Raw genomic sequence first — 26,407 nt, 5'->3', positions numbered from 1 at the left:
GGGAAGACAGAAGATAGGAGGTGCCTGCCAAACACAGGGCACAGCTCAGAAGAGCAGCACCTGAGGAGTGGCTGCTGCAGGGGCTTCAGGGTTGCAAATACAGGACGGGAGCTGTCAGGAAGAGGTGGGGGTCCTTCCCTGAAGCTGAGGAGAAGAGAAGGGATTTCTAAAGTTTTGGCGCTGGGGTTTGGCTAGGAAAGGGAGGCAGGTTCATCAGTCTTTGTCATATCGGTTTTGCATTTGGCTTTAGGTGTTGACAGGGTCTGGTCTGTTCTAGTCTCTTGTATTTGAGGTGAGCTGGATAGTATCAAGGAAGAGCATGGGACTGGTGATTTCACAGAAATGCAATGGTAATTTTGTGTTTGTTGGTATCTTAGGTGCCATAAATAATTGTTGCTGCAGCCTCTGACTCTGGAATCAGCGTGAAGCAGGTGAGCGGATTGCTATGGCACCTCTGAGGATGAGGGTGTTGTGGAAGAGGTTGGCATCTACTGTCATGGTGGTCACCGCCGGAGCTGTGGTTTCTTTTTGTTTTGCAGATGAAGAGGAACCTGGTGACTGCAGCTTATCGAGGTTTTTTTGGTATTTCTCAGTCTATCTCTGTTCACCTCACTGTCACCTTTTTTAATTCCTCCCTCTCAGCCCTGTAGCTCATCACTGTTCTTTGTTTCTCTCTGTCTGGTTCCCTGTTGCCTCCTCCTCTCTGGTCTGTAGCCCATTGCTGTTTTCGTTCCCCTGTGGCTCCCTTTCCCTATTTTTCACCGTCCCTTCTCTGCTCTATAGCCGATCGCTGTTGTACTGGGTTTACATGACAAAGTTTTGTTAGCTGAGTTGTGGGGGGCAGGGGCTGCAGGGGTAGGTTCTGTGAGAAGACACCAGGAGCTGCCCCCATGCTGGGCACAGCCAGTTCCAGCTCTGAAACGGACCTGCTGCTGGTCAAAGCTGAGCCCGTCAGCAACGCTGGCTGGGAGCAGAGTCCCTTGCAACCCATGGAGGACCCCATGTTGGAGCAGAAAAAGAGCAGGAGGAGGGAGGAGCCCTCACTCCCTGTCACCACAACCCCCACTCCCTGTTACCCTGCATTGCTCGGGGGCAGGATGAGTGAAGATAATCCCAGGAAAAAAGAAGAGGGGTAGTGGGAAGGTGTTTTTTAGATTTGTTCTTATTTTGCGTTATTTGATTGACAATAAATTAAATTAATTTCCCCAAGTTGAATCTGTTGTGCCTGTGATAATAACTGAGTGATCTCTTTGTCCTTGTCTCAACCTACAGACTTTTTCATTTTAATTTTTTCCCCTGTCTTGATAGAGTGGCTTGGTGGGCACCCAGGGGCCAGCCACGGTCAATCCACCCCAGTTTACTTCTATCACGCTCCCTGTCCCTGTTTTTTTTTAATGCTTGACTATGTTTCTTATACCCTATCTCTTTTGAAACTTTTTCTTCCTCTCCATCCCTTTCTTCTTAATTCTTGCTTATGTTTCTTGAACCCAGTTAGTTTTAAAAATTTTCCTGCTACCTTTCGCTCTCTCTGCCTTCCAACTTAATTTTAATTTCTTTCCCATGTTTCTTGTACCTTGTTGCTTTTCATAATTATCTTCCTCAGTCTCTCTCTATACAGTTCTGCGTACCTATCTTTAGTTCTTGGGTATGATACTTGTATCCTGTGCCTTTCAATTTTGTGTCTGTGTCTCCTTCTAACCATCTCTATAATTCCCAGTTCTTTGCTCTCTGTTCTGCCCCCTGTCACTTTTAAATTTTTTTTTCTACATCTCACTGTTATTTTTAGCTTATGTTTCTTGTACCCTGTTGCTTTTTTGAAATTTTCTTTCAATGTGTACTACTGTCTGGGTCCCTATTTCTATTTTTTATTTCTTGATGATGTTTCTTTTCCCCTGCTCCTTGTCTTGTCTCTGTCGTCTTGTCCTGCTGGTCCTTTCCACCTCTCTCTCCTGGTCCCCATGTCTCTTATTTATTCCTCCATTTCTCTGTCTCTTGTTGGTTTTGGTTTTTTTTGGTTTTTCTTTTTTTTTTGCACAGTCTCGCCTCTCTCCACATGGCTGTCCTACTCCCCACCCCTCTCTTATTCATGGTGTCCTGTTTCCTGGCTTCCTGTCCCACACCCTTTCTCTATGTCCCTCTGTCCTTTCTCCTCCTTTTCTCTTTCCTTTTGTCCCTCTGTCCTGCTGCATTTGGGCACTGATCCTTGTAGCCAACTCATTGCTGGGATTCCTTATGCACACTAAGGAATAAACATTTCGTGCCTCCTCTGTGCCCCTTGATGCATTTGCAGCCCGCCACGTGCAGAGCTTATTGCTGGGGACAGGCACAAGGGAGGGGGTGATGTGCTGTGGGGCTTTGGCAATGGTCCCTGTTTCCAATGGGCTCCAGCCCAGGTGAGACCCATGAGGTGAGGATGGGCTGGGCCAGGCTCAGGTGCAGCCAGCGAGGCTGAGGATGGGGCTCTCCCTGCTGTGCCGAGGGGGCTGCCTGGGCAAGCCTGCCTGCTGGAGCTGGGCGAGGAGTGAAATAAAGGGGGTTCCACAGGCAGCTGCCTCCAGCAAGGAGCAGACAGTCCCCATGGTGAGGAAGGATCCCTCCTGGCTACCCTTGACAGAGCGTTGGGAGCTCACTGCCTCAGTCTGCCACATGTGTGAGCCACTGTGCCTCTGGGATGCCTTGTGGGAGAAGAGCATCGAGGCACCCACTGCCTGCTCCTAGGCGGGCAAGGGTCAGGCTCCCAGCACCATGGAGGAGGAAGGGGCAGAGAGAGAAGCCTCTGGGCAGTGAAGGGCCCCCACCTGTGCTAGGAGCTGCAGTGAGTCACGCGCCCTTCCCTGCCACACTTCTCCCAATCTCTGCCTGCGTCCTTGTCTGTCCCAGGCTCTGGCTCCCCAAAAGTTTTTGTTCTTCTGCCAATGCCACCCTGTACTCTGTCCCCTTCTCTGTTTCCTTTCTGCGCCTCTGCCTTCCCAGCTCCCCATCTGCTATTATTTCATTCTTCCCACACTGCCTTCTTCACTATTGCTTGTGAAAATTGCATTTGTAGGTCTCCCTCTACCCAGCGACCTGTCTGTATTTCCAGTGACTCCCTCTGCTCCGCCCCCCATTCCTCTTCCGTTGTCCTCTGCCCGTGGCTGTTGGTCCGACTCCATCTCCTGCTATTGAACTTGCTACCTACCTGTATGGCCAGTACCCTGTTGCTTTCCAAGTTTTCTTTCTGTGTCTCCATTTACCCAGATCTCCATCTGTGTTTTTTAATTCTTCTTGCCTGTCCTCCACTTTGTTATTTTTAAAATTTTGTTTCATTGTCTGTATTTATTCAGTTTGCTGAATTTTTTAATTTTTTTTTCATATTTCATTAATGCAGAGGCTTTTTAAAATTTTCTTTCTACATCTCCATTGCAGTTTGCCGTCCATATTTCCTAATTATTTCCTTTTGTTTCCCCAATCCCCATCACTTCTTAAATTTCTTACTTTTATCCTGTTTGTTGTCTTTATTGCTTATCTTCTCTTAATTATTTCATGTCTTTTCTTACTGCCGTCGCATTTAAAATTTTCTTTCTGTATCTGTTTTTGTTCACCATCCCTATTTTGTAATATTTTCTCTTTATTTATCCTACTGGCTAGCACTTTTTAAATGTTCTTGCTATGTCTACTTTTGTTCCCTTTGCTGTCATTTTAAAATTATTTATTGTCTTTCCTTAGTGCTGTTGCCTTTTAATTTTTCCTTCTACGTCTCCAATTTAGTTTGCCATTGTTATTTTGTAATTTGTTTCCTTGCTTCTTTAATCATGGATGCGCTTAAGATTTTTCTGTCTACATTCATCTCCTTTACCGTCTTTATTTTTAATTATTTCTTGTCTTTCCTTAGTGCCTTTTGTTTTTAGATTTTCTTTCTACGTGTTTTGAGTTCACTGTTTCTTTTTATTTTTTTCCTTATTTTCTTAATCCCTGTTGCTTATAAAATTTTATGTCTGAGCTCTTTCCCTCAGAAACCTGTCCTTGGGTTTGTTTGTGCCTCAGAGCCCTCTTACAATCCTCTGTGCCATCTAGGATGCTTCCATTTGGTCCCCGGCCTCCTGAGGACATCTGTACTCCGTTGCAATCCCCCCCGGACTTCCTCCTCGTGTCCCTGTACCTTCTTCGGTCTCTCTGGCCCATTCGGGACCCCTCTCGTGGTGTCACGACAGCTATAGGTGTCTTCAAGGTTGCCCTTAGCACATCTTCAGCTTTGCTGCGGACCTTGCACACCCCTCTCCTTCCCTCAGAAGGCTTCCCGACTCCATATCTGTGACCCGGTGTTGGACACCGAAGTTTTGCTTAGCGTAAGTACCTAGACTGGTGAAGCCTTAGGCTGCAAGATGTAACCTAGCAACACAGCAAACTTTGGCTGAACGCCTGCTTAGTCCAAAAAAGATGGATAGTAGTTTTGTTTGACTTTGGTACATTGTAACTTAACTAACATAATGAAATTGTAGAAGTAACATTAAATGCTTAACATTATGAATTAGAGTGACCGTTATGATCGAAGGAAAGGGAACTCTAATTCGTGGAAATGAAGAAAGGGACCATTCTATCCTGAGTCAGCAGAAGAAGGATGAGATACAAGTGCAGATGGGACAAAGAGGTCACAAAACTAGGTCAGAAGGTAAAAGCACTTGCACCAAAACTCTGGTCATCGAAGAGGACATGTAATGGCTGAACAATTACATCGGAGACGAGACACACATTTTTCATGTGAACAGGGGCACGAATAGCTTATGTCATAGGTAGATAGCCGTGCCTAGACTCCTCTCTGAGAAGGAGTTTAGAAAGCAAGGGGATCCAGTCTGAACCTCACTGCTCGGTGGGAGGGTCTTCCCGGGCTCTTCTTCAACACACAGCCCAGTTCTTCTGTCTTCTCCTCCTTCTAGCCGTGCCTCTATTAGTTCCCTGGCCTCCAAGGCAACATTTACTCAGTTCAGGTGCCCTCTGGATTTAATCATCACGTTCCCTATAATTTTCTGTCTCTCTGGCTTTGTTGGGACTTTTCTTCTCCTGGTCACGATGCCTCCCAGGAGTTTCCTGGCGCTCTGTATCCATCTTGTAGCATTTTAGGTGGGTCCATCTTTGAGCTGTAGAGCACTCACAGAGCTGCTGGAGATTTATGGAAAGTTGGGGCTGTTGGTGGCATTTCCCGTTATCCCAGGGGCAGCCAGGGGTCCCCAGGGCTGCATGGTGTCCCCAGGCTGCTCCTGACTTTGCCTACAGCACCCTGAGATGTCCCCAGCATGTCTGGGGCAGAGGGCTGGAGCCTGTGTGGATGGTGCTGGGAGACAGGGATTCTGAGCTGTCCCCGACAGGGCTCGGTGCCGGGGGCTTGGTGCCTCCATTGGCTGCAGGTGCGAGCCTCTGGGCAGCCTCGCAGCGTTGGAAGGGAGAGAGGAAGGCACTGGAGGGGTGGAAGTCTCCTGCTGGTGCCCAGAGCTGGGGTGAGTCGCACTTCCTCTTGTGTCCCGGTCCATCTCTGCTGCCCTGTCCCACATCCCTGCCCGCTTCCATGTCCCTCTGCGCCGGCCCACCTGCCTGACCACCTCCCAAAAACTTCCTGTGCTCCCCCTCTTCCATATACCTTGTCGCTTTTTACATTTTTTTCCAATGCTTCCTTCTGTTCTCATCCCCGTTCCTATTTCTTAACTCCTTCCTGTGTTTCTTGTAGCATGTTACTTGTTTTAAAACATTTTCTATGTCTCCCTCTATCCGACTCCCTGTCCCTATTTTTTTTAATTCCTCCCTCTCTGCCCCGTACCCAGTTGCTTTAAACGTTTTCTTTCTATGTCTCCATTTATTATTTTCCTGTCCTTCTTTAATCTTTCCCTGTCTATACTATACTCTGATAATTTAAAATTTTGTTTCTATAGCTACTTTTATCGAGTTCACGGTCTTTATTTTCTAATTCTTTCCTGCCTGTCCTGTACCCTGTTGCTTCCTCACTTTTCTTTGTGTCTACTTTTACCAAGCTCCCCACCTGTATTTTTATATTCTTCCCTGTGTTGTGTACCCCGCTGCTTTTTAAATTTACTTTTATGTATGTCTCTATTTTTCCCCCCGTTCTTATTTTTTAATTTATTGTTGTCTTTCCTTAAAGTTGTCATACTTTAAAGTTTTCGTTCTATTTCAAAGTCTGTCCACGTTGCTGTCCCTCTGTGTGTTTTCCTGTCTATCCTGTACCATGTTGCTTTTTAAGTTTTCTTTCCATGTCTGCTTTAACCAATTCACTGGCTTTTTTATTTGTTTCTTGTCTGTCCTGTACCCCATTGCTTTTGAAATTTTCTTGCTATGTCTTTTGGTATTTTTCTCTGTATTCTTATTTTGTAACTTTTTCTTGTCTTAATGCCTCTGCTTTTATAATTTTCTTCCTATGTCTCTATCACCTTACCCTTATTTTTTTTTCCTTGTCTTTCCTTAATATCTTTGCTTTTAAAATTTTCTTTCTATGTCAACTTTTATCCAGATTTCTGTTACCATTTTGAAATTGTTTTTCCTGGTTATCCTTTACCCAATTGCTTTAAATTTTTCTTTCTATTACATCTACTTTAACCAAATCACTGTTTTTATCTCTAATTTTTTCCTGTCTGTCCTGAATCCTGTAGCTTTTTCAATTTTCATTCCATGTCTATTTTTATCAAGCTCCCTATTTATATTTTTTAATTTATTCCTGTCTGTCACGTACCCTGTCATTTCTTACATTATATTTTCATGTATGTCTCTTTTTTTTTTCCTGCCCTATCCTTTTTTTTTTACTTTTTTTCCTTGTCTTTCTTAATGCCATTGCTTATTACGTTTTCTGTGTCAACGTTTATTACGTTTGCTGTGCCTACTTTTTATTGTTTTCCTATCTTTCCTGTACCTCGTCGCTTTTACAATTTTCTTTCTATGTCTCCATTTGTCTAGTTTTCTCTCCCCATTTTTGATTTTTCTCCTGTACCACAACTTTTGAGGTGCTGTTTCTGGCTGGCCATCGGTTGGTTGGGGGTGAGTGGGGGTTTTTTTTTTTCCTTTGCATCGCTTGTTTTTCTCGGGTTTTATTTTCCTCTCTCTTTGTCCGTCCCGTCCCCCCCCCTCCCCTTTTTAATTTTTTTTTTTAGATTAATTTTTAATTATTAAACTGTGCTTATATTAACCCGTGAGTTTTCCTCACATTTTTACCCTTTCGGTTCTCCGCCCGCCCGCGCCGGCGGCCGTCGCTCCGGCCCGCAGGGGGCGCTGGTGCTCCGTGGCTGGAATTGGCCAGCAGGGGGCGGGCCCGCGCGGCGGGGGAGGGGGTGTGTGCGTGCGTGTGTCCCGCGCGCCCTTCCCGCCGCCCTTCAACGGCCGCCCCGCGCGCAGGGACCGTTAGGCGGCGCGGGGCGGCGTGAGGAGAGCGGGTCGCGAGGCGCCTTCCGTATCGTTTGAGGATTTTGAAGTGTGGCTCTATTAAAAGATACCATCGTCTAAAAATCAAATGCGTTAACCTAGCAGTTCTCTGCTGTGTATCGAGTCTCTGCTGTCTGTAGTAACAAAGATAAACTACTATTTTTTTACGTGTTTTTTTGGAAATGACACAGGTACAAAAGGTGCACTGGATTTGTTTTCTTTTTTCTTTTTTTTTTTTCTTTTTTCATCATTAAGAGACGTGTTTATTGCATTCCAACTATTAAATTTTGCCCTAGCTTATGGAACACAATCCACTTTAAATGGTGTGGAACTATATTGGTTCTAATCTATTTAATTAAGAGCCTATGGAATTGAAGATACACGTTGAAAACATTTAAGTTAACCCGCTTTAACTCACTGTCCATTACACCTTTAGGCTGCTGTTTCATAAATAGAGATTAAAACAGAGACAGAAGAGTAAACGGAGACCAGATTGCACAGAATGCTACAGAGGAAGGTGACCAAAAGACTGGAGTTGGGGAAGGAAAGGTGAGGCTAGGATAAAAACTAGTGCTTGCTCCTTTTTTACTGTTGTTCTTTACGGTTGCTTAGGTCAACGTATGGTGAGAAAATCTGAGCTGACCCCTACAGCATTTTAGACATTCCACACACATATGAGTCCGCAGCTGTTCTAAGAAAGGGTGTGGAAGTAGGACAAAATTGAATATCAAAACTGTATTAAAAGGAAAGCAGGCAATCTGCTGTCTGAGCAGTCTTTTACCTAGAATTATTTACAATAGACTTAAATAAGAGTTAGGCTGACTGCCTTCAGTTGCCTTGCCACACCACATGAAGGAAAATGATGAATCCTTCATGGAGGTATCATTCGTCACTGATTCCTTGGGCTGTAGAAAGAAGAGTATTTTCTCTGTATTTCCTTGCATATGTTTTCCATGTGCCCAGATAAGCTTTGGTTTCTAGATTGCCAGCAACAATATGCTTGAGTATTTTTAACATGTCAAATTAAAATATTAGTTTAGGTTTGTATCACTCAAAAGCTTCTTTAATTTTCAAAGACGAAGATGAGTTAATTACTTTAAAACTTTGAAGGTGGTTTCTGCCTTTGTAGGTAGTATATTATTCTTTATTATTCACTAAACCAGTATATTTCTTATAATAATTGTCAATCTGACTTACACACATGCGAATTCTGATGTACAGTATAAGATACCTCAAATGATCACAGTGCTCCCATAGAGAGAGACAAATGTGTGGTACTGTCACACTGTTCATAGTTACTTAAACATTATCTTCAAAGGATACTCTGTATAAACCTGTTGCAAGTACCTTTTTGTTAAATGCGCTGATGTGTGATATTTAAAAATTTAGTTCATACCATTTAGGAGCAAACCCCTCTCAAATATAGAAAATCTCTGTGGAAGAGTGTTGCATCGGAGGATCTAGGTCTGTCTGTCTTTGGCTTTCAGAGCTACTGACCTTGGCAGATGTGGGCTCCCTGATTTTGTAGTGGTTGTTTGCTCCAGACCCTGGAGGCCTTAACATCCCAAGCCATAGGTCTTCACTCCCTATGATGTGCTTCCCAGAACTGTGGAATCTGGAAGACCAGGTTTCTCAACAGCCCTTTAGGCAGGATGCTGAGAGGCTCACCAGAAACCTGCCTGGCTTCTGCTGGAATCTGGGCAGAATTAAATCAGATATGTTTTCTTTGCCAAATCTGCAAATTATTTTCTTCTGATTAGTTCTGCTGAGGTCAAACTCATTTGGGATTCTGAAACACAGAGAAATGTGATGACCAAAACAAAACATATTGAAGTTTTGGAGAATTATGCTTATAAATAGGAAATACAAGCAGGAATTAATTGATTATTTGTTTACTGTATGTATACAAATAACTGAAAAATACTCTAAGCGAGGTTTACTAAGTTTTAGTGTCAGGCATGTGCACTCATGTTTTATGTATTGAATGCAAAACCAGCAGTCAACTTCTCAATAGACATTTTATTAAGGCAGTTACAGGGATGAAACATAGTTCTGAGAAAAATGGATGTTTAGAGAGTGGTATAAAGTAATTTACAAAAATCATTATTTAAAAAAAAAAAAGTTAAATGACTCTGCATCAGCCAGCGAAGTCAAAATTCTGATTAATAGAAAAACTTTATCATGTGAAAACTTACGATTTTTAAGGAAAGCTTTTCTGTAAAGTTTTTCAAGCTGTTTACTGAGATTATTGATAATGGAATTAATTTGCAAAGTAGTAAGGCACCGGACAGGGAAAACAGAATATACCATTAGAGTGTTACTCAGTGAGAATTTATTGTTACTGTATTGCCTGATTTCAGCACACCTCAGATTTCACTTTTTTATATGTATGTATAGCTCATTTAATTTGATTATAAGTTATGTAGGAGGTATTTCTGACTGCATAAGAAGTATGTATGTTTACATAGATTATTGTAATTAAAACATTTATTCTAACCTTCTTGGACTTGTATATAGCACACTGCTTAACAGCAGAAAAGGTCTTCCAGCTGGTTGAAATAAACTGGAAAGTAATTGCTATAAGATACTGAAAGATATTGAAAATGTCATCAGTTTTTCAGTTTCAGAGGAAGGATTCTGCTCTTAGCATGACAGAAGGTGTTTTTTGCACTCATTTGACTGCTAGATTCCAAGAAAAAATTGTGAAGTATAGTGAGAAAGCTGCATAAAGAGCTAGCAAGGATTAGACAACAGCAGCTGTACTTCTGAATAATTTAGGTTTAGTTTGCAAAATTATAAAGGAAAGGATTATCACTTATACTCGCATGTGAGAAAATGGAGCTACAATTGTTGTTATAAAAAATGACAATGTACAAACCATCTAAAATAGCACAGGGACTATCTTGTCACTTTGGGCTAGATCCTGCAGAGCTGCGTACCAAGACATTTGTAGAATCATGAGTGGGAAGTAAATAGCGTAGAAAGAGCTTCCTTTGTATAGTCAGGCAGCAGGGCAGAACCCTTCCTGAAAGTTTAAACTAGTGCTTGAGGGTAATGTCTGTCAGGTGTACCAGATAACATATATATCAGCTTGCTCCACAGGGGTATATTAATTCTATTACTGATACATATTTATAGTTATTTTTAGTAAAAGATCCTGGGGGGCTTCCAGCCTCTTTCTCCCCCTTGAAAGCCAGCTATTGAGTATGTGGCAGTCAAGAGCACTCACTGCTTCAGGCATATTTGCATTTTGATCAAAAGCAAAGTCAATTGTGCCGCTTTTCCCTAAGCCATCCTGCCCTTCAGCTACAAGGTATACGTAAAACAGGAAGAAGGCCTAGCATCATTCTTCTCTCCTGCCTCAATATTTACAATACAATTCCATAAGGTTAAGGCAAGATTTTCCTCAGAATGTTTCCTGGTCATATTTTACAGGAAATGTAATTTGTAAAATGCAAATTCTGCATCAAATAACTTCTCACGATGTTTCTCTAAAAATTTACGTTAATGCTATAAATCAGTAAGTTACAAAGCCTATAATTCAGTAATTTTCAAACATGAATTAATCATTTTTGACAGAGATTCTGATTTTATCTTGGCCTTGCCATCACCTGATCACACAGGTGAACCTCAGTAATCAGCAGGTTGGTTGTACTTGATGCTGTGTGTGACCACTAGATATCTTTGGTCATGTGAGATCTCTGGAAACTACGCTTATCTTGCTGTCCAGGCTTGCAAGCTAGCAATCTGTACAGCCTGTGAGTCTTGTTCTGAGGTGTGTAGGAGGTTCTGAGGTACAACCCTTAGAGTTGTAAGTCCTGGCTTTTACAGAGAAAAAAAGAGGGAAACTTTGAATTACTGTATTAAAAGATGTACACAGGTAATTCAAGGCAGGAGCGAGAAAAGAATTCTTGCTTTAGTGCAAGAACTGGTGCTTAACTGTCAAAAGCAAAAGTAGAGCTAGCAGAAATAGAGGGAGTTCCCGTAAGTGGGATGATGGTCTGGAACGTTCAGAGAACCCTGGTGTGACCTCAGAGAGCGCTGTTGAACATTCAGGAAAAGGAAGCAAATGATGTATAGAGTTTATTGTACTCTCTAGAACTGCCATCTCAATAAACTTGTGAAGTAGAAGAGCTGAGGAGCTTGTATTGTAAAGTCAGGGCCTGTATGGTCAGGACTTCTGGAGATGGGCAGAAGTCGGCAAGATCTTGACTGTACAATTTAGATTCCCTCTAATTTGCAGAGTTAGTAATAGGATTAGAATATCAGGTGTTTGTCTATGGTTACCATAGGGCAGAGAGCTATAAAAATCAACAACCTTTTATTTTTTAACAAAGAACATCATAAAGTCTCTATTTTCCTAAAAAAACCCCAAACCAACCTTGTGCAATCTCTGAGTTTTCTGTCTACACGCTGATTAAAATAGTGTGGGTTGAATTCTGCATTTGAAACAGTGGATGAGGCTCATCTTTAAAGTCAGTTAGAATCACATTTGTGTCTAAATTAATTAAAATGTCTGTTGAATTTTTGGTGCAGAAATGAAAGACCTTTCAAAATGTAGTTCTTACAGGTTCTTACAGAGAGAAATCCTAGTGGATGTAGAAAACAGAACTCACTAAAGTGATCCCACAAAATGATTTGATCAAATTTTGATCAAATACTAGTTGTGGATTCTTCATAGTCTCCTACAACTTCGAGAACTATTGGAAAAGTTCATTTTATTTTGGAGCCATATAAATCTTTGTGACCAGGGCATGGGTTCTTCCCATCCCGATCTGTATTGCCCTTTGTTCTGTACAATCCATAGACCTCACAAATTTTCTTTTTTAAAGACCAAAAAAAAAAAAAATGCCACCAAAGCACTGAAGATAACATCCCATATAGGGGGGTGCTTTTATACAGAGATTTCGAGGCCGTTTTAACTCTGTGAGGAAAACCTCTAAGAATTTGCATCATCTCAACTTTTTACATCAATACAACTGTCATATTTTCAATTTTTTAAAAGAAGATATATTCATTATTACTATTCCTAATTATAGAAAAATTAAACTCTGTTAGACAAATGGATGAAAGATTGGCCTATTTATTATTTTGTCCTAATCAAGACATCCATGCCTGCATTGGAATTTAGATACAGCAGCTTCTTACACTGTGGGGTTTATGCCAAAGTAGAATTGAAAATGCTTGAAATGGCAGGCACGCTTGAGGCATGGGACAAGCAATTCCTGTTTAGTACTCTAGATGAATTTCTTTTGTTTTGGGTAAGTGATTCTGCCTTTCTGGTGGGCCGCCAGATCTTTATCAGTAGCACTGTTCTACCTCAGGTGGCATTTCCTCAGCCTTTTTTCCCCTCTTCTGTGCTTCAATGCATGTTAGGGATAGATGGTTTATTTTTGGAAGTTCTTGTGCCTGTTTCGTTCTGTGGGTGAATAGAAGAGTAATCCTGCCCTGGGCCCTGAAGAAATGTGTCAGTCTGAAATTGCTATTGTCTGTTTGTAGGAAAGGGGAAGAAGGGGAGCACAGCTACTCCACAGCTGACAATAGTGTGCTGCTTGATTGAAAGAGGGCACACTATGAGGCATAAATGGAGGTAATATATTAATGTATGAGGCTGATGACTTGTATCTCCTTAATTACTTTCAGGATGAACTGGAGAACATCGCTCTTGTGGTAATAGTAGAGCATTTGGATTTTTCATTCTGAGTCTCCTATAATCTTCCTACTTGATCCTGGACTCCCATTTCCCCATAAAGACAACCAGTTTCTCTAAAAGGATATCAGGAAGGTACAATATTGTATTTATAAAATTCTTCACAGTCTTGGGTGGGAAGTATAAGGCAACTGTATAAGGCATTAGAGAGCTGATTGACTGTGACTAAAGATGTAACTAGGCCAGTGACATTGCTCAAGTATAAGCTGAGGGCAAAACTGGGCTTTTATAATATGTAGCTATCTAGAAATGAACAAGAAGGTATTTTCAGCAGACAAGTGAGTGCTGTGAGAGCTGTTCCAACACATGTGACAGACGGCAGGACATCCATCACCTGTGGACTGATGCCCGGGTAAGCGGGCGAAGAACTTGGCCCTTGGGGAAAGTGGGGGGGCTTGAGGAGGTTAAGGAGGTTATTACATCAGAAGGATAATTTGGGCTAAGGTGTAGTTAACCCAGCAGGGATATCCTAAATCAGATGCAGGGGACAATTAATAAACTGCATGATCTTGGGACGCGCGCAGCGCTGCCCGCTGGAGGCGGTGACTGCCCCGACCCCGCCGCAGCCCCCGGTGCCGGCCGTGCCACGCGGGCGCCGGGGACGGCGCGGGCGGGCGCGGGGATTGGCCGGACGAGCCCCGCGGGCGACGGTCCCCCCGGCCCCTCCCCGCCCGCCCGCCCCCTCGCCGCGCCGCTGCGGGGAGCGGCGGGCAGCGCCGCGCAGCCCGGCCAGCAGCCGCCGCCGCCGCTCGCAGCCGTCATGGGTCCCCGCGGAGCCCGGCACGTCGCCGGTTGCCTGCTGCTCTGCTGGGCTCTGGCCGCCGCCCGCGCCGCCCCGCGGAAGAAACCCTCGTTCGGCGGCCACGTCGCGGAGAACCGTCCGGCGGGCACGCGTGTGCGCGGGCTGAGCATCCCCCTGACGCGGCTGGGGCCCGAGCCCTGGTGCGCCAAGGTGCAGGGGCGCCGCTGGCACCTGCAGCTGCTGGGCGAGGGCCACTCGCACTTCCAGGTGTCCCTGCACGCCCGCACCGCCCGCGTCTGGCTGCGCACCACCCGCCCGCTGGACCGCGAGGCGCGGGCCCTCTACTCCTTCCGCCTGGGCTTGTGCTGCAAGCACTGCCGGCCCCGCGGTCCCACGGCCGCCGAGCTGGCCGCCCTCACCGTCCGCGTCCTGGACGACAACGATAACGCGCCGCGCTTCGTGGGGGGACCGCGCCCCGGCGTCACGCAGCTCCGCGTGGAGGAGACGCTGGCGCTCAAGTCCCAGGTGTGGCAGGCGCGGGCCGAGGACGCGGACACGGGCGCCAACGCGGAGCTGCGCTACTTCGCCCTTCCGCGCAGCGCCCACTTCTTCGTGGTGCCGCGCAGCGGGCGAGTGGTGTTGGTGCGCTCCCTGCTCCACCTGCGCGCCCCCATTCCGCTGCGCCTCTACGCGCGGGACCGCGGGCGGCCGGCGCTGCTCAGCGACCCCCTGGAGCTGGAGGTGCTGCCGCAGGCCAAGCGGCTGCCACCGCCCCACGCCGCCGCCCGCCGCCGCCGGGCTCTGCTGCCGCCCGCCGCGCCCCTGGCGCTCTCCCTGCCCGAGGACGCCCGCCCGGGCAGCCGCCTGGCGACGCTGGCGCCGGGGCGCTTCCCCTCTGCCTGGTTCGAGCTGGTGTCGCCGCCCGTCGAGGAATCGCCGGTGCGGGTGGAGCGGGAGAGCGGCGAGGTGAGGCTGGTCGCCGCGCTGGACAGGGAGGCGGCGGCCGTCTGGGAGATCGTCGTCCGCGTCCAGGAGCGCCGAGGTAGGTGCGGGCGTCAGCACACGGGCGGCCCGCGGACACGGGTGGCGGCTGCCCTCGCCCCCGCGGTTGTGGCTCCAAAAAAAGTTGCGTCTTAGACAGAGTACTTGTCTTGTCCTGGCAGTAAGTTGGAGAGTAATTTGCCTTCTAAGGAGTAAAAAGTCCTCAAGTGACAACAAGCACATAATGGTGCTTTAGTATCAGGTGCCATGTGCTGTTATATTATGGAATGTAGTTTTGATCTTTTAAATCTGTAAATTGTTAATATTAAAACACTGTAGGTGACAAAAAGCATTACATAGTTTAGTGAATATGGACTGTGCAGCTATGTAAAATGCTTACAGCAGTAAGGTGGTTATCAAAATTTAACTATCTCACCTGTTAAAATTCTTAGTCATTAATGAGCAGCATGGAAAATAACTTGAAACATGCAGCTGAAGTCACTGAGTTTTGAGTTGTTATTAAAGTCAAGCATGTTTGACTTACAAACATGGTGTGGGTTTTTGCAAGACTAGTGCCTTTGTGTTTATGTGGCTGCTCTTTTTAAAAATCGGGGGAGTCCAAAGCGCACCATTAAAACGGCATGTTTATGATTTAAATTGCTATCATTCAAAGGGTCTTACTCAAGTTAAATAGAGTAGCTTGTTTCATTTATCTATGCCTGATTACATCTATCACTTTTTAAAATTCTTTTTTAATTTTGAATTGTCATCTTGGTTAATATTTTTCATCTACGAAAATACAGCTTAGTTTAAGCATTTTGTAAATTCACCAGAGGGTGGATATCTGTGTACATTCACCATGTCTCTTGTTGTTTTCATGATACTTGTGATTGTAACAATGTTCTTTAGATTGTTTAGAATGTGAGTATTCTGAAGAAAATCGTATCAGCAGAAATGAGTTGGTTGGCTTGATTTCATCTCGGAAAGGTTTAGAAAGGGTTTTGTATTATGTGACTTCTAGTGCTTGGGAGAACTATTAACTTCTCAGCAGTGCAACTGCTCAGAGTAACTTCTGTTAGCCACACAGCAGCATAGGCGGGAGAGATAAAAAGCTTCCCATGCTATTCCTTTCCCTCACCTCGTCTGTTTTCTGACTGAGGTGCAGCCCATAGGAGTGAGGCAGTTTATTCCTTGGTGTCTGTTAAATCCCTGAGGATGCCTGCAGGGATTCTAATTAGCGCTGACAGTTTCAGTGACATGAATACTTCCCCCAGTGAAGCAGGCTAGATCACCAGCTCATTTCACTCGGGTCCTGAGGAGCAGCTCTCAGATCTTTTTCTTGTTCCCTCTTGTTTTTTGTCATGCCTATTGCTGCAGCATATTGATGTCAGTCACTTGGACTGGCTTTGCCTTGTGTTCCAGCTTGAGCTTTGGCTGCTAACCAGGAAGTTGATAGACAATTTCCAAAAGACAAATGCTTTCTGTGTCCTATCTTTGCTACTCAATCTTGAGCAAGGCTACATGCCGAAGGGGATGTCATTACGCAGAGGCAGTGACAAAATCTATCGGGTCAATCTAAGTATGCTTCTGGGATGTTCACCCACTCTGTCAGGTATCTCAAGTTTCAGCCCTTTGTTGGTGTTACAGCTCCCTCTGTCAGGATCAAGAAGATGTTGTTAGAAAAGTGGTAACTAACCTTGCCCCCGGTTACTGCTAGTCTCACCTTTGTGATGGTTTTTACTCTTATTTAGTCTGAATATAGAAGTCTGAGGTTGCCTGGAACAAAGCTTGTGACTCTGTTATGCCAGAGATTTCTTTCCCAAAGCAATGCTTGCTAACCCAGTTAAAAAAAAAGTGAACCAACTTTAACTTATTTTCAGGGATTTTTTTTCACCATCTTATAGTTTTACTAAATAGCTTGAAGTACTTTCCACTAGCCCGATCTATTACTGCTAGTAGTATGAAGTAGTAAGATAATAACCTCTACGAAATATGTAGAACTAGATTCTGACTTTCAGAAAGTAGGCAGACAGCAATTAATTGTGGACAGTACAAATAACGTACTTTAGATGCTAGTGATTCTAAGTTTCTTTGTTTAAAGGAACCTAAATTCAAAAATACACCTTTATTAGTACTAGTTTTTTCATCAGGAAAAGGTTAATAATGACTTGACACCTTTAAAACTCTTTTAAGTTGCAGAATCCTTACATTCTCATTTTATAGGAGGTAAAATACATCAGTATTTGAAACATACTTAGAAAGTTATGTCTCTTTCCTTACTTGTAATCCAAACTTCAGTAACATGAGAAAAGATAACCAAAGGAGTGGGACAGGACAGGGAGAAAGATGGCTAGCAGAACTAGATATTTCAATTAGTCTAAAATAAGGAAGATACAGAAGATCGCAAAAGCTCCAGGAAAAAACCCCCAGTATCTAAGGAAGTGAGGTCTCACGATGAATTAAAGCGTGGAGATGGTTACACTGAATTTTGTTGTGAATAAAAGTGTAAATTCAGGTTCTTTCTCTAGTTCGTTTGCTTTGCTTTTAATATTTGTGCTGGCTTATTTTACATGGTATAAATCCATAAATATTCCAGCAGATGTGGTTTTCTGGCATTAGAGCTTATGGTAACAGGTGCTGATTTATGTTCAAGTGGTATAAAGCTGTGTTAATTCCTTTAATGTATTTTTCATTTTCTACCCCCCTAATTCTTGCTGCCTGGTAGCTGAGAATTGAAAATTAACCAATAATTGTTTCTGGCTTTAGTCTCTTCTTCAACCCAGGCAATGATGTCAAGGGTAAGGAAGACTTTTAGATGCTTTAGCATAGAAGGTGTACCTTCTTTGTCCTTTATCTTTTCAGTGTAGTTTGATTCATTTGTAATGTGCACTTCATTATCTGAAGTAGTAAATAATGCTTAAAACCATTGTGACACAGGCGGTCCTAGTAGGTCTCTAGGAAGAAACACTGATTTTTTTTTTTTTAAGTTTTTTTTTCTTGATGGAGCATTCTCAAAATAGTAGGAAGAAGACTGGTATATGGTAGTAAAGCAACATTCAGCAGTGTTTCTTCCTAGTTTATGTGATATCCTTCATGCTTTAGTTCTTAAATGGGACTGTGTAGGAGATGTCCTGTTTCTGAATTAATTTTTATTCAGAGGAGCGCAAAGGGTATGTTGTAGGCTGCGTGTTTGCTTATTTTTTTCTCTTCAGCTAAAATAGAATTTTAAATATTTTTCTGTTTGCTTTCTCTCAATTCTGTCCTGGATAATCAACACGGCAGTGTGTCTAGGGTGGGTTCCATTGAAGTAAATACTCTTCCAGATGCAGCCAGACCTTTAGCATCTCAATATCCAGATAATCATCTTCCACATGTCCACAGAAGAAGAAGGATTTTCTCACTCTGAGTCACAGCTTGTTGAAGATATGAGCTAACCTAGCTCACTCCATTTGGAATGGGGAGTAACTACCAACGTGATAGATTTGCTTTTTACTACATGGAGTATTTCTTGGTAGAACTGTATGATGTGACCATAGGCTTGGCACTGGTATATGTTTTCCTGCATGATGGGTAGCTTTGAGGGACATTTGCAGCATGAACAACTCTTTGGCACACAGGGTTGGGTTTTTTGGCAAAGCTGCAGTTGAGCTCTAAGATTTATTGTGATGATCATAGAATAGTTTAGGTTGGAAGGGACTTCTGAAGGTCATCTAGTCCAGCCCCCCTGCAATGAGCGGGGACATCTTCAACATGATCAGGTTGCTCAGAGCCCCGTCCAACCTGACCTTAAATGTTTCCAGGGATGGTGCATCTACCACCTCTCCGGGCAACCTCTTTCACCACCCTCGTTGTAAAAAATTTCTTCCTTATATCTAGTCTGAATCTACCCTCTTTTAGTTTAAAACCATTACCCCTTGTCCTATCGCTACAGGCCCTGCTAAAAAGTTTGTCCCCATCTTTCTTATAAGCCCCCTTTAAGCACTGACAGGCATCAATAAGGTCTCCCTGGAGCCTTCTCTTCTCCAGACTGAACAACTTCAAGTCTCTCAGCCTGTCCTCATTTATAGTAGTGATGGGGAGAAATCACTATTATCACTATTGTCATTACCAGTGCAGCTACATGCTGTAGTTACTTTTTACAGGACATATTTTCATTATAATAAATAATTATTTTGTGTATTTTAGTGCTACGGTAAAGTTATCTGCAATCTGTAGAGGAAATACATTACTAGTTCTGTTTATTCACTGTGTATCTTTTTGTGGCCATTTGATAGTTTGTAGACTTAGGTTTAACATAGTTTATATGTTTTCTGAAAATAGTAGTTACTGGAGAGCAGCAACAGGAAAACCTGGACCTATAGTGCAAAGTGCATTTTTTATGTTCTGCTGTACTTTTGGAGAAATAATAATTCCAGGCCCTGGACAAGAGAGAAGATAATATCTTGTTTTGTAGCTCAACTTCAGGTGAGTTCATCGCATGAATTCTTAGAAGGAAGGTTTAAAACCAGCCGGAAGTCAGTTTTAAGAAGTAGAGAAGAGATCACAGATCAATCATACCTGATAGATTTCATAGATTGGTAGGATGCTACCTTTCAGATTAGGGCTGACCTGTCCAACATAATTGTCAGGTCTTGGAGTGCAGTAGCAGGTCTTGAAGCTCCCTGGGTTTGGCTGCCCATGTTCAGGCCAGCTCCAACACCATGCAGCTGGCTAACCCTAGATCAGACAGTTAGTTGTCACAAGCCTTGTCAGCGGCCCCTGCCCCATGTCCTGGGGGCTGCGCTTAAGCTCAGGTCCTTTCCCGAGCTCCTCCAGGTGTGTGCTGTACCTGGCCATGTACATTGCTAACCCTGACACTGTCTTGCTGACTTGGCTTCCCAGCCTGACCTGAGACCTGCCCATCACTGCAGGCCTCTCTGGTGACCACTGGACTGTTGGGTGAGCCAGGTTTATATCTCAGGACCTGTTCTCTTCTTGCTCAGTGACAGTGAGGTCCCTGCTTGCCTTGCTGTCACCCTTGACTCCCATTTCACCTTACCCTGCAGAGCAGCTTGTCCTTGCTGCTCCTTGGCAGTTAAATTCTGCAACTTCAGCAGCAGCATTTGTATAAAATATTCTCTCTACCCTGCCTACCTTGAGAGTTCTGCCTGGACATTGGACAGAAAATTCCATCTGGAGAGCAGAAACCACTTATTTGAAATTGAAATATCACCCAACGATATTTGCATTTGTCATAATTTACAAAAATGTTGGCCAAAAGAAAAAAAAAAAACCAAAAACCTCACAAACCCCACAACCCCATACCAAAGAGAAACATCAGGAAAAAGTCGTACATTAGCTTGACCAACAAGATGCTAAACAGAATTCCAAAATTTCAGGATTTAACTTCATGAGGCTGTTTTTTGGCACATGGTCCTTGATGACCAATTCCTCTAGTGATCCTACTGGTCACTCAGCCCTGGGCTATATTTTTCAGTTACCTTTGCCTGAGGAATTGCTAGTTATGCTCACGTTCTCTGTAGCATTTCAGATTTTATCCCATTTAATTTATTGGGACACAATTTTTTTATTCCTCACAAAAGCATAATACTATTTTAAGTTTTTACCCAGTAACAGAAGGTAAAATTTCATAGACAGTCACGGGCATTAATATTTTAACATAGAGCTGGCATTTAATTTGAGAAGGAGCCATTATTATTCCATTAATGCTTGGGGGAAGTGCATGAAAGATCCCGTCTCTCTAATCCTCTGTTGTCTCAAACTCCTTTGACCTTACTTCATCCATGGGCATTAGCTTTGTAATCCTCCGTTGTTCATTTTTTCTTATTAGAGGATTTACTGAGAGTGATGTTTGACATGCCTTCCAAACAGTTAACAGCAGTCATTTATATTTCAAGTATATTTGTCCTGTTTGTATCGACATATAGAGTGGAGATACCAATTTTAGTGATACGTATATTTTAAACCTTGAAGGTTTTCATGCTTGGAAGCCAAGGATCATCTATTTTAATTTTATCTGAGACCTTAGTCCCTTACTAGCTGTGTATTGATTCTGTGGGGATCATCCTTAAGAATTACATAGCTTCTGGGTGATGTTTTGTCTTTTACAATTCTTATTACCGCTTTTATGAATTACAGCCATGTTAACAGTTACACATCAAGCTGGGCTTAAGCTGAAATCATCATCTATTATCCAGCAGATGCGTTTCATTAAACTGCAATGTGTTTCATGCTTTAGGTCAAAAGAAAACTTTCATTCTGTGTGCATTCAGGACAACTATAGGTGTTTACAGGTTTGGAATGTTACTTCTTTGTGGTAGAAAGGAATGTCTGGGGAAGCTTTAGAGCACCATGTTGATGTTTATTCAGTCTGAATGTTTTGATGCTATATGCTGTCTACTTCAAGCAACCAGATTAAAAATATCTTTGTGAGACTACTGGGAGTTGAACACCAAAACTGTTTAGATCTTCTGGCTGTTTATCATCTCAAACATTCAGATTCTACAAAATCAACTTTTTTTTTTTAAGCTCTAACTGAATTTCAGCACAAATTTGTTAATCCAATGGAAATAATAAATTATAGAACATATGGATACGATCTTTCTCAAAGTTGGTTTGTAACATCTCCAGTTGGACATTGGTTCTCTGACTGACATGGCAATTATGTTACGCTTTATTTGATTATGAAATAGTTTTATTTCAGTTTTTCCTAACCTTTCTTTTTTTGCATTTAGAAGTGTAGTGTCCAAATTTGTAGACAGAGTTTCTTTAAACTTTCTTGGTATGTTTGAATTCAGGTTTTAGAATGAAAGAGAGATTGAGATTTAGCCCACAGTAAATTTTCCTTTGACTTCAAAATGTTTTGGTATGAATAGGAGACAAATTCAGTATTTTGAAAACAGTTTCCTTTTGATTCACTCAATAATATACAGTTTTTCATAATATAAAGTGTTTCAGACATAAACTCCACTTTTGTTTTTCATTTTTCTGATAAAAGAGGTCATAATTTCTTAATGATGATTGATCGTAGGCATATAAAAATTTTTTACTTACTTAAATGGGAATTGCATATAAAGTCAGTATTAAGGAAGTGCCAGCTTTGGGATAAGGACAGTTGGGGGCGATAGAGCAAAGAGAGTTGAAATAGGTAAGGAAGGCTTTGTCTATATGACAGCTTACTCCTCAACACAGTTTGAAATGGAAAATGAGATTCGTCATTCTTTCTTCCCTGATGCAAAAAAAATGTTTGTGAAGTCTCACAGCCTGGTGTCCTTTCTCTCTGTAGTAACAGCGTGCTCGGCAGATAACCAGTTTATCGCTTTTTCCTAGCCCTAACAACAAGAGTTCTGTGTGGTATGAGCTTCAGTTTACTGATGATGCATATAAATGTTGATACATGATGTGCCACAGTCAGATTTCTCTTTTTCATTTTCTTTTTCTGAAAAATTAAAATTAATAATGATTTCCTGTCTTTCATGTGTTTAGGTTTGCAGCCCATATAATGTTAGTTCAAAAGACTTTCTATGCATAGTGATACTAAGAAGTATAACAGGCTGTTTTTTGGTGAGGCTACTGATTGTGGTGGCTTTTTTTTTTTTTCTTGCACGTGATGGGCTACGGAGAAACAAACCAGATTTTCCCCAAGAAATTCTACGGAAAATTTCAAGAGAACTTCCCATCTTACAGTGGTATGGTAGCTGCTACCTCCTTAGCTAAGTTCTCTCCTGATGATAACGCTTTTTGGAAAACAATAATAATTTATTGAGACACATTAATTTGTAGTAATTTATTTCACATCTGGGCATGCTTGGTTTTTCAGTCTGCCGCTCTCGGCAGATGATATCACACTGGGAAGTCCCTGATAACATAGTTATCACTTCATTCTTTTTTAACTGGTAATTTATATCAAGATCCACTCTGCCATAATCATTTAGCTCCTCTGATGCTTTCTTTACTTTTTTTACTTTTGTTTTCTGGTTTGCTTTAACTTCTATTCTAAAAGCCATAGGAGGGTAAGGAACAGAGACATGACAGATTGTCATTATTCTATCTGCAAAAAAGATAAGGCATATTAGGAGGGAATGTGGGCTGTCCACAGCTTGAGCCCATCAAAGTTATCTCTTTAGAAGGTTTATGTTTTATGAATGAGCAAACTACCGTACTTAAAAGTAGCCCATCATATACTTCATGAATTTTCAGAAATGACAGTAGAGAAATGTTTGTGCATAATTGTCCTATTTTTTGAAGGATATACAGTAGGACTGGGTACAATAACCAGTAGCTTTTATCTCATGTTATGGTATGAAAATGGGAACAGAGATTTCTCCTGATTGCAGTTAGAGGCTTAGGACATTAACTTTTTTTTTCTGGAAATGTATCTTCCCAAACTTTAAGTCAGTAGATATTTTACATTGAAACATATTATAGAGCAAGGTCAGCATGATATTTGCAAAACCTCCTGAAAACAACAATGTCCTCTCAACCAAACCCAAAATATTTTACTTGCAGTATCCCAAACAAATGACAAAACACTGAGTTTTCAAAAAATGTGTGAATATTTAAAAGTCTTAGAAGTTGGAGAATCTTAAAAAACAAAAAGAAAAATACTAACTTGAATACCTAATTTGCTGATAGACATAGACCAGAATGTAATAGTGATATTGACCTAAACACTTGCAAGACTTTTAACATTCTCCTAATCTCCTTCTAAAAATAAACTGAAAATGCCAGGAGCAACCTAGCTTCTCACCCATTGTTGTTTAATCATAGTAATATAATACCTCTTCCCTCAGTACGCTCAGGGAATGGGTAATATTTGTCCACAATTGTAGAGGCATGTTCAGTCAAGTACGTATTCTATATTGTCAGATTTTTAAAATCAGAATGTCTGGCATTGTTAGTTTTATCAATTACACTGATGCAGGGAAGCCTACATCTTTAACAAAAACAAGGATTTTATTTTCAAGGCTCGACTTATAGAAGTATCTATTGGATTTTTAAGAGAAAAGACAGTCATATAATCTTAATGAAATCAGAAGTCTGAGAATACGTCGGATTTCACAGATTGACAGCATCTTTTATAATTTGACAGGGTGAAAAGAGATGGGTTTAGAGGCAACTCCAACCTAGAGTACTTGAAATTGCAATCAAGCTATTTCAGCATACATGATTTTCAAGGCTTGGTTTAAGTTGTTGTTACCTGAATGATTAAGTGTCAAAGCCCTCTCCTCCTTCCTGCCACCCTTAATGTAACAATATTGGTAGGTGCAGGAATATTTTTTTTTTCCAGTTGCTGTATGAAATGATAGGATTATTAGTTTGCAGTATCTGCGTGCAATCCAATGAATCTTTAGAACCCAACTTCGATACTGGGTTGGAGGAGCTAGTTCATGTTACTTTGTGTTGAAACCCTTTCCTAGAAAATTAATGGTGAACACCCCAAAAAGCTTTTTCAGATAAACCTGGATTTGGTAGAGCCATAAAGAACTGGTGAAGAACCTAAAGAAGAAAGGAACCATTATTCAATCAAGATATTTGGTGACTGCTTGTAATTTTCAGTATGTTCTTCAGTTTTGACAAGTCTTTAACATGGACTGCCCTAGAGGTTCATGATTTTGAGTTCATTATAAATACTTTCAGTTCATTATAAATACTGAGTGCCTCTATATGTCTTAAATTTGATATGAAAAATTACTAATTATTGTACAAGCCTGTGACACCCTTTTTAATTTATTAGAAATTTTCCTAAGCTGTTTGGACAAAGTATGTAACCCAGTCTTCCTAGTATATGAGTATTAAGTTTTTTCTAATTTATTATTTTTTTTTAAAAAAAGAACAGTTTATTTTATTATACATATGTGGTTTGTATCTCGCCAAATGATCTACCTTTGAACAGTTAATTTAAAATGTTATGTTTTCTTCTATATATTTAACTCTGCCTTTATTAAAGCTTCTCAATCGTAATAGCTGTGCTTAATGAGGCACTGTCTGCCTTTTGATCATGGAGATTTGGAAAAAGGGATCTTGCGAGGAGGCTGACAGCAGACGCTGTCCTTGGTATGCATTGCTGTTTTCTGAAAGGCAGTTGAATAACAGATTTTCATGCTTTTTCTTGGAGAAGTGACTTCCTTTCGAAAGAGTGAATTTTGTCTTAAACTAGGAAGATGTTAGATATTGCACAAATCCTATCTGTATTATGGTTTGGACCTTACGGACTTGAAGGAATGTTACTGGATATACAGTAATTCTGATTTTAGTAAATCAGTTTCCTCAGATAGCTGAGGTGACTGATGTTTTTTTACATCTATTGAAAGGTTAACAGGTGTAGTGCTAAAATAAGACTAACATAAAATGATGACAGTCTAACACCTAGGGACATTATGTAGGTAAGCTGTGGCACGCTTTGAAATGCTTCTGCTATAGAAACCAACAGTTGGATTATGTTGATGTGTAATTCTTATGCAGAGTATGTTGGTAGAGAACTGATTTAATTAGCTGCATGGATAGAAGTTTGCCTACAAGCAGACCTAAAGAAAGATATTTTAGAGATTCTAATTATTTTATGGGTTTTTTTTATTTTATTAATTACTTATTGCTGCTTTTAAAGAGTGTTTTTGCTATGATTAAACTTCCCAGCAAGTCACTTAATATTTTGCTTATGTATTTTTTTTTTTTAAAGATAATTTTTTTTTTATCTTTGAGTCACGGCATATCATACTGTGAGCAGAAACTTGGGCCAGCTAGTGTATTGCATTTCCTAATGTAGTTGGAATTCAGAGTAAGGCAGTATAATAAATCCTTTTCTTTATCAGTTTTCAACCACAGATAGGCGTGAAAAATAAGCAATTATAGATAGATACCTGTGATGAGTTTCCAGCAGTGGATTATGAAGATTGATCTTGGTGATAGGGAATGAATTTCAGTGCTGCAGATTTTGTCAGTAATACTAAGTTAAAAGGAAGCAATTCCAACTGGAGGGAATATCAGAGGAAAAGCAGACTTTAGGATGAGCTGCCCTAAGAAGGATTTTTGATGATACATGAATTGACTCTAATAGGGAATTAAGCAGCTAAAGTAGGAAAAACCTCTGGACTAGAGTTTATAATTTTAGTTTTAATTTTTTATGTAAATTGAAAAGAGAGCTGTAGAGAGGGCTTAGTTTTGATATTGCAAAGGGCAAATAAGTGGTATTTGCAAATATGTGGGAAAAGCAATCTGCTCACAGAACCTGTTTTTATTAGTTTCTGTACTGAAGAAAAATAAGAAAAGAGGAAAAAATGCTTTCTGATCAAATAAAAAGATTATTTTATCCTTTTGAATGTGAAGTACTAGATGACTTTTAAAAATACTAATTTTTAATATAAGATGTTCCAGTGTTACGTTACTGTCATGTTTATGTGCAGCAAGAGCCATTTTGAGTTTTATCTGTTGTTGCTCAGTATCTGTGAAAAAGCAATTTAAATTTTTCTGTTGTCTAAAGCTAGGGAAGAAAATCTGTCAAATGCAAAAACTGCGTGTGTGCCAATAACGTAATGAGCAGAACTGTTCTTCAGTAGGATTTTTTTGGAATGGATGATATT

General features: G+C 41.5%; 1 protein-coding gene across 5 annotated transcripts in view; it reads left to right on the top strand.

The window, feature by feature from the left end:
* Positions 1–26,407, top strand: part of LOC134515492 (neural-cadherin-like) — an 83,294-nt gene that overhangs the window by 1,128 nt on the left and 55,759 nt on the right. For 3 of the 5 annotated variants that reach the window (XM_063334531.1, XM_063334529.1, XM_063334530.1), the window contains 3 exons: positions 378–431; positions 540–582; positions 7,832–7,944. Coding sequence is in view for 1 of the 5 variants with exons in the window: in XM_063334527.1 (XP_063190597.1) it covers positions 13,866–14,889 (1,024 nt within the window). In the remaining 4 variants the exon portion in view is untranslated. Of the gene's footprint in view, positions 1–377; positions 432–539; positions 583–7,831; positions 7,945–13,865; positions 14,890–26,407 lie in introns of those variants that run through there. The other 2 variants (XR_010071025.1, XM_063334527.1) reach the window with 1 other exon arrangement.

The sequence above is a fragment of the Chroicocephalus ridibundus genome, chromosome 4, assembly GCF_963924245.1.
Source record: "Chroicocephalus ridibundus chromosome 4, bChrRid1.1, whole genome shotgun sequence".
Classification (NCBI taxonomy): Eukaryota; Metazoa; Chordata; class Aves; order Charadriiformes; family Laridae; genus Chroicocephalus; species Chroicocephalus ridibundus.
This window is presented reverse-complemented; position numbering and strand designations above follow the sequence as displayed.